The sequence below is a fragment of the Nelusetta ayraudi genome, unplaced genomic scaffold (assembly GCF_046127955.1).
Source record: "Nelusetta ayraudi isolate G7.1 ecotype Tasmania unplaced genomic scaffold, CSIRO-AGI_Nayr_v1 ptg000019l, whole genome shotgun sequence".
Classification (NCBI taxonomy): Eukaryota; Metazoa; Chordata; class Actinopteri; order Tetraodontiformes; family Monacanthidae; genus Nelusetta; species Nelusetta ayraudi.
In genome coordinates, this window is record NW_027466069.1 from 6,877,957 (window position 1) to 6,886,442 (window position 8,486).

The window sequence follows — 8,486 nt, forward strand, 5'->3', positions numbered from 1 at the left end:
AAGACGTTGCTGTGCGTCGTGAGTTTCTTATTTTTTAACTCTGCTCTTTTTAAATTAGTTTTTTAGATTCTTCCTCACTCTTTTCATGTGTCTTCTGTTTTTTAATTCATTTCTGCTCCTTTGCGTCGTCCTTGTCAGCATATTACCTGAGATTAATGCGACGACTCGGGAGACAATATGGCAGAAGAGGCTGCAAACTAATGAGAAAAAAAGGGATGAAATATTCCTGCTTTGTTGATAGTTACTAGACTTGGTTTGTGCGAAATGATGCAGCCAGAATCACCAACAATAATTAATATATCCTCCCGGAACGTGTTTGTATTGTCACCTGTGTGTGTGTGTGTGTGTGTTTGTGTGACTGTGAGTCCGTTCTTTCGCACTGACGTGTCCGAGGCTCGTGACTGCGTCCGGCTGCCAAAAGAAAATCCAATTAATCCCCATGTAAATCTCGTACGTGCGTGCTAACAATTAATTTAAACCTGTTTTGTTTGCCCGTCAGTTTCACATTACCATTGGACGGAGTCACATGTTAATTTGAAACTAAAAAATAAAAACTTTTTATTTTTTGTTTTTTTTACTGTCGATTAATATCATAATACGACTGTCTAATTTAAATTCTGGCAGTTGTTACTTTGTAACAATGCTTCGGCTGCAGCTTTTTAACGCAGCCAACGTGAATCACAGCAGCAAAAACACTAAAATGTTGCTTTTCATCATCATCATCAATATTAACATCATCTCACACACACAGCCGTGACCCTTCACCAAAGAGCCTCCTATGCAACCAGGACACTAAAGCTTGCACGTATGAGCCTCCTAGTGGAGGGAATAGGTAATACAAGCGCTTAAAAAAAACGTTTGTGACAAAGCACCACGTTTAATCTCATCAACATAAGGCAATATTGAAAAAAGCATTCCGCATAATTTTGTCTTAACATTCATGGCGTCCTGCATCAGTTTGTGTATTTTACGAGTATCTGGTCCAGATCTAATGCAGATTAAAAAAAAAAAACTGATTATAAATTGACATCCTGTAAAAAAATAAAATAAAATAAAAACAAATGCTTCATCCTGTACGTCCTCATCGTAAAGCCTGGAAGTACAGCTTTGGTTGCTCTTCAAATCAAATCAGGTACGCAACCATCATTTCAACAATTAATTTGCAAGCCTTGGTGGTTTGGACACATGCCAAAGTGAACAGACGACACACCAAAACAGGTTGGTTAGAGACGCGTGCGTTTATTACTAGATAACAACAAGCAGGTACAACAGGACGGTCAGAAAAGGCTTTGGGGGACTGCAGGAGACAAACCCTCCTGCAGGGGGCAGCGTCCTCACTTCCACTGGCCCTTCTCGTAGTCCCACTTGGAGGCAAAGCCCTGCACTGGGTTCACCTGCATGTCCAGCATCCTCTTGAGCTGCTTGGCCTGCCAGTCATCGTCGAAGGTCCTGGGCCGCTCGGGGTAGACTGGGAGACAGGCAGAGGGCGATACCTCGATCAATACTGTGCAACGGCCGGGATGATGTTGCTTCATTTTTTTTTTTTTTAAGGCCTCCCCCCGTCGACAGTTTGATCCTAATAAAGCCTGAGAAGATGACTCTGATCCCTGGACTCTTCAGCTAACCCCGCAGCTGCAGTTTGATGGTGCCATTTCATGGCCGGAACCTCTCGCATCCAAGCTCAGATTTAAAGCATTTTCAGTTTGTCAAGGTATCAAAGAACCAAGCAAAAGCAAAAGGTAACTGCTAAAAGTCACAAAGCCAATGTTAACACGTGACAGACAGAAGGTTTATCGTCATCCTTCCCTCTCAAAGTTATTTCTAAGGGCTATTTTGTGCACTGGAACTGTGAAATAAGATCCATGAAATTTGTGGAAAGTTTTGATGTGCAAAAAAAAAAAAAAAAAGGAGGGGAACTTTTACCGTAGATGCTCTGCCACCAGGTGAGTAAACCGGTGAGGCCCATGAAGATAAAGATGCCACCCACAACGGTCTTCCACTGGTTTGACTTCTGCTTCATCTCCGGGAAGGTCTGATGGAACGCCAGCCGGTACACTGGCACAGAGTGAAGCGCAGCAGACACATAGGTCAGGAAAAGGGTAGCCGGAATGTTTATACTTCTTTGTTCCGTGTGTGTGTGTGTGTGTGTCACAAATACATGCAAACATAATTTCAATGTGCAGGAGGAAGTCATGGAGTTCAAGAGTTCAGTCGCAATTCGCCCACTTCCTGTGCGAAACCTGTGCTGCCAATATTGACAAAAAACAGTGTTTTATTTCGACTTTTATTTGAACGTTTTATTTCTTTTTTTTCTGAGAACAAAGTGAACAAATTTAGGCCTGTTCTCAGCTTTCAGGTCTCAGTTTAGATGAACGGTTTGAACTGAGGTTAATTTGAGGTCAGGGTCTGACAGTTTGTGGTCAAGGTTACTGGAAAGGTTTGGCTTAGGTTGCAAAAGAATGGAATTTTTTTTTTAAATTTGCCCTTAGATAAGGACATGCCCGTGTGCGTGTGTGTGTGTGGACGCATTCCAAATTCCTCCAGGGGTAAATATTCAGACATGACGCAGGTACGGAATGTCGAGCAACCACATATTATTTTGCTTTAGCGTTTTAGTTAAGTTTCTCATTACATCACATCTGGGCCACATTCCCGAAGTCCTTGGAGGCAACTAGCAACAAAGCGAGACACCCATCCATGAGTTTTAACGTCTGTTCTGAAACAGAAAGATAAGTTGTGTGTTTGTGCAAATTCAGAAAAATCCGAAAGAAAAGAACCATTACACACAAAGTATTTTAAAACTACCTCTAATAGATGTTGTCTTTGCTGCTGCACTGGTATAGAGGTATAAAAGCATGGCTGATAATTCGAGGTGGGCGGTAACGCATTAAGAACATGCTTGTTCTTCCAAACACATGCTTGTGTTTAAAAGATTATTTTCTAAGTAATTGACTTCTTATTTATTGTAGTTGTTGTTGTTGCTCGAAGCCGAGCTATTTGAGCTCTGATTTTGTGGATGATATTATTTTGGAGTACCTCGGCTTTAGTCACTGTTCAGTACGTTTTCTATATTTAAAAGAAAATGTGGAAAATAACATTGGTTATTGTTATTAAAAATGTCAACTTCTAATAATAGCTCACTGGGCATAACTATCACAGATTACAGTTTGGTTATTCTGCAGTTGAAAGAGAAAGGTCTTTCATTTTTGAAAGATTATCAACTAATGCATTCGTTGATGATGCATTAATGGGAATTTTTTTCTCCTGTACTTTCACTGAAGTACAGAATGTGAATACTTTTGCAACTACTGCTAATAATAGCTAAATAGCTATTTTCTGGTTTTCAGGTCACAGGTTTTTATGTTTTTGTTTGTCCCACTGTGTGAAGCCTTTGTATATGAGGCTGCGGTGAGGAGGGACCTACATGCGATCTTCTCCTCTTTGGTCAGCTGTCCCCAGGGACCCTTCTCTTTCTTTTTGAGGCTAGTATCGGCCGTCGTCAGCACGTCCTTGTAGGCCCTGTCCGGCCACGGGGTGTCCCTGCGGTCCCAGTACATCGGCTTGGACATGTCCACGGAGTCTGCCACCTCTGGGTGAGAGAACAGAGAGTCAGAGAGACTGTTTGTGTGTGACGGCACAACGGCGCCATCTGCCGTTCGCAGAGGCGAGTAGCTATCATGTCGCATGACCCACCGAGTTATTGACTCCCAAGAAAAACAAAAAGTTGTAGGAAAATACGACCAAAGAAAGGAATAAATAAGTATTTCGACGGCATTTCATGTATGTTATACACACATTTTTCAGACATTATTTTAGTGGCAGTCCCTAAGGCAACGTGGCGGTCGTCACCGTGTAGGACTGAGCATGACTGCTAGCTCACCAGCGACCTTTGAGCTAGCAGCTACATACGTTTAAACTTTACTGTGTGTGATGAAAAGTGAGTGTCACCGTTCACATATTCCGCTCCCTCTCACTTGAATGTAATTAATAAGGTTTTAACGTCAGTTTATCACATCATAACTTTGCTAAAAAAAAAAAAAAAAAAAAAAAAAAATGCGTCCAAACTGGTCATGTGTCATTGCACATTTGAAGTTAAATTATCACCAATTCTAACGAGAGGTTTTAATTATTTTAACAATAATATCGATCCATTTCCCCCCATGTTTTCATTTCTATAGCATGTCAACAATACACTGCTTTTAAATAGGAACAAATACTATCAGTTCAAACTACTTTTCTCATGGTGCAAGCAAGTGAGCTCAACACACATTTTTCCTTTAGCTCATGTCCATAACAACAATGACCACAGATCAGACCTGCGGCCTTACAACGTTTACTTTTTATTTTTAAACCTCCCCCGGCATTGTTGTGCACACGGCAGTGATACATCAGCGGTGTTGCAGTTATTACCATGACCGTGGCTCGACATTCTGGCGCTGGCGGTGCTGAAGGCCGCGGTGGCGCGCCTGGCCGCATGTCTTCCGAGGAGACCTGCACTCAGGTGGAGCATCTGCAAATAGGTAAGTGGTTCATTGTTAGCCATTACCACTGTAACTTTTAAAACAGCTGATGGCACACAATATGTTCCCATATGATTTTATATTCTGACATGATCAAGCACAGGCATTTTATGCTGCATTGCAACCTTCATCACAATAGGCCTTAAAAGTACTTGAACCGGAAAAAAAGGAGAAAACTTTGAAAAGTGGAATCCAATTATTTTTGTTATTTCCCTTTGACATAAAATGTCCTTCAGAAATTGTGTGAAATATCAACTTGATCGTTGCAGGAAAAAACATTTTATATTTATTTATTAAAAAAAATTTTTTTTTTTGAGTGTGTCTGGTTTTCTCAAAGATTGATTTTTCTCTTTATGTATTCAACTATTCTTTGGGCAATACTGTAAATGCCTACCTCACGCGCAGTATTATTTTTTGTGCATTGTAAGCTGATTAGGAGAAAGCATGTCATTGTGTTTGTGAACCACAGAGAAGTGAGTCAGTGGCAGTTAGTAGAGCGGCCAGTTCATTGAAGCCATTTTATGGGTCAGCTTTGATTACGGAACACACGCAATTATCTGCGCCCGCCGTTCCAATGTAATCTTTTCCAACTCTCGCCCCGTCATGTTTCATGTCCAAGTGGCCTTGACGCACTCTTGGCCATTTATTCTGCTCTCACAGCCAACGGCTTCTGTGTTAACATCCCCCTGTGTCGCATGAAGCTACGGCAGCGTTCTGGATAAAGGCCAAATCCCTGCTCTGGTCCGTCTGGACACCTTCTTAGCGCTCGCTGTGACAGGAACTGTACTGCACCACGGCAATGCATTGCGCAAAAAAAGCAGACAGCTCAGGCTGCGAATCGCGACCTTTGGCCGCTCTGACACAATCTGTCTGTTTCCCATAAACCCATTGGATGCCCCTGTGCTGGCGACTCCTCAGAAGATTGCGCGGTTTTACCCTGGGCTGCACCGCGTGCAAATTTAGAAACAGATTATTGTAACCGTAACAGTAAATTTACAAGCTCCCAGTGTTTTCTGCACTGGAATCGTTGCAGCATGTTTACTTCAGTGTTATAATGTTGTCAATGTGTGATCTATTTAATAATCCCTTTGATTACAACAATTTGACACTAAAGGGCAGGGGTTCACTACGTGGGTGCCATGACAGCAGGCCAGGGGTGCCTCGAGATAATTACATAATATTTGGATTTTTTTTGCATGTGGCTTAGAAAATTATGTTATTTAGACATTGAATATTAAAAAAAACAAACTGAAATATATAAATGAAAAACGGATGGATGGATGTTTTCAACAGCGTGTGTACATTAGACAAAGTACAAGTACAAGAGATTCATTTATGGCTGGCTACGTTATGTGGTTGTTATTTCTTCAATAATAGAGTTTGCGCTTTTTTATATTTACATCCTTACTTTTAAATAATGATACAGGTGTGTATTCGATGAATATATCTCGCTGGTATGGAATTACTTAATCGTTCATCTGTAATGAAACAAACAACAAATTCCGTCAATGTTGTCATTTGATAAAGTTTAGCTACGGTAGGAAGGGACGTACAAAAAAGCTAAATGTAGTCGTAAAAGGAGAGTTGAATTGAACAATGTCAATTGAGTGACAAGTTTGAGGGCCACTGCTGTAGGGGGCAGTGTGTGTACAACTCGAATGACTCTGCACCACATTTGCACACCTGTCGCTGAGTCTATTGTTTTAATCCTGGAAGAAGCCAAAGAATGACCATGGAATCGATGCTCCAGCCTTCAGCCCGGATCTGTGTGCCGCCTCGTTTCGGTTGAAACGCGACAGCTGAAGTCCGTATCACACCTCTTTTGCACCCAGCCCAAGTTCACAGGAACTGGTGCCAAGTCCGCCTTTACAAGCGGACTCTGGCATTAATGGAGAACTGTGCACCTGCGTGGCACGTCAGCGTGAGCACGCACGCTGCTTCAGTGACGCTGGACGCGAGAGAACTTGATGAACTGCGACAAACTTTATTTTTATTCAGCCAGTTCAACCAAACTTTGGCACACAGTTGATGTCAAGGAAAACCAGTTTGGACGCATTTTTTTTTTTTTTTTTCAAGCATTGGTCAACAAAGAAAAGGCTGTCAGGTGCAACAGGTTGTGGAAATCAGGCTGCGCATTTAGACACAAATGCAATCATTTGTTTTGGGTGAAAGCGCCGGTTGAGTTCAAGCGTCGGTGAGATGGAACTTTGTGTCGTCCTCTGGTGTCCAGGACTTTAGTGAGGCTGTGAAATCTCTCAGTTTCAGTTTCAGAGTCCCTCTGCTCTGTTCTGTGGTTCGTACACACACACACACACACACGCACACACACACACACACACACACACACACACACACACACACACACACACAAGCGCATGCGCGTGTGCGCATAGCAAATTAAAATGGCAGATTTTGGCTGGGACTCAATGGACGAGTCCTGTCTGACCTTCGTTGGAGGGACAGAACTACGGACGGACCTTCGCCCCAAACACCTGTTTAACGGCCAAAGCTTGATTCCCCCCCCCCCCTCGATGCAGGGCTCATTCTACGCCCAACCTAAAGCTGTATTTCATTTTTCTTCACCTTCATCGTCAGATTCGCAGTATTTATAGCGCCGTGAGGTCGTACTTGACCCACTTGAAACTGTCTGCAGAGCAATTCGCAGGTCCCGCTCCTCTAACGCAAACACGGCTCTATTAATCTCTCAGGTCAATCAGTCATGGTTAGCTGTCCTTCCTGCACGTCCGCCACCCTCTCTCTGCATGTGCGAGGGTTTAGAGGAGGAGGAGGAGGAGGAGGAGAGGTGCAGCTTGCCACTACCCCGTTACCCGTCCGTGCAGGGGAAGATACTCACTTCTCAGTCGGAGGGGCGTCAAGCAACGGCAGAAAACAACAACAATCTGATCCCGGAGGAAGGAAAAGTGGGGCGACTCAGGCCACTCGGTCTGCTTTCTCCTCGGCTCTCGGACGGCAGCAAACACTTCGCAGGAACCAACTGGTGGGCGGGTGAGAGGAGTAAAAAAAAAAAGAGAGAGAGAGACGGGATGGGGAAGGAGAGGGAGGGACGCTCGGCATAAAGAGATCGTCGTCGAGTAAGCAGTCGCCCGCGGTCATGTGATCAGGGCCAAATATGAACGAGAAGGTGGAGTTCAGTGACTTGTTGCCGCACTTTCATTTATTTCCTGGTTTCCACTCCCCTCCCTCCTCCCTGCAGAGGCTCCGTGGTGACCGTTCAGCAGAGTTCACCTCAGGACACGGCTGAGTTCACACAGAGGCTCTGTTTTCATGCAGAGGAGGCGGGAAACACGAGACGTAGAGTTTTTGCGTCTGCTGTGTTGCGGGGAGGATAAAAAAGAAAACAGGCAGCTCACTCGCAACAAAGATTTTTTTTTTTACCATAACTGGACACTGGTGGAGGCCACCGCCTCCTTCAGAGCCTCCTGGCCGAGAGCCTGGGTGGGGGCCGACGGTTTGTAGGAGGTGTTTGCGGAGCAGCCAATGGTTGGGCGGCATGGGCGGAGACAAATGAGTGAAGAGTTTGAAGGGTCGGACGGGGACAGGATACGCTCGCTGTCACCTTGCAACAGCAGCAGCAGCAGCAGAAGCAGCAGCGGCGGCAGGGGCGGCGCCTGTCAAGCCAAAATAAACAACCTGCGCTGGTGAGAAGCAGCTGCTCGCGACTTCCTGTCGCGGTTTCAACGAGCTGAGACCGCACGGAGTGCACAGCAGTTCACCCTGGTGTGCTGCCGGGTTCAGTCCCCAACTGTCGCTGTCTGTGCTGATCAACCGGTTTTAAACTGGGAGTTTGGATGGTGGAAAGAAACAAATATGATTTGCTTCTTATGAAAATTAGGTACTGATATTATGCTTGAATATTCATTGGATATTTTGCCTGACCTTCAAATGATTCTATATCAGGGGTGGGGAAACTTTTTGACTGGTGGCGCCACAGGGTTCTAAAATTTG

The 8,486-nt window shown here is 44.2% G+C and overlaps 1 protein-coding gene across 2 annotated transcripts; it reads right to left on the reverse strand.

The window, feature by feature from the left end:
• Nucleotides 1–1,219: 1,219 nt before the first annotated feature.
• Nucleotides 1,220–7,610, reverse strand: cox4i2 (cytochrome c oxidase subunit 4I2). 2 transcript variants are annotated; one of them, XM_076026684.1, is made up of 5 exons: nucleotides 7,375–7,610; nucleotides 4,411–4,510; nucleotides 3,425–3,589; nucleotides 1,924–2,055; nucleotides 1,220–1,468 (listed from the first exon to the last, which is right to left on the reverse strand). In XM_076026684.1, exons 2-5 carry the CDS (start codon nucleotides 4,508–4,510, stop codon nucleotides 1,335–1,337), a joined length of 531 nt encoding a protein of 176 aa, XP_075882799.1. In that variant the 5' UTR covers nucleotides 7,375–7,610; the 3' UTR covers nucleotides 1,220–1,334. The 2 variants fall into 2 exon arrangements, with proteins under 2 accessions (XP_075882799.1, XP_075882798.1); XM_076026683.1 differs by lacking the exon at nucleotides 7,375–7,610 and adding an exon at nucleotides 4,915–4,939.
• Between the last annotated feature and the right edge of the window lie 876 nt (nucleotides 7,611–8,486).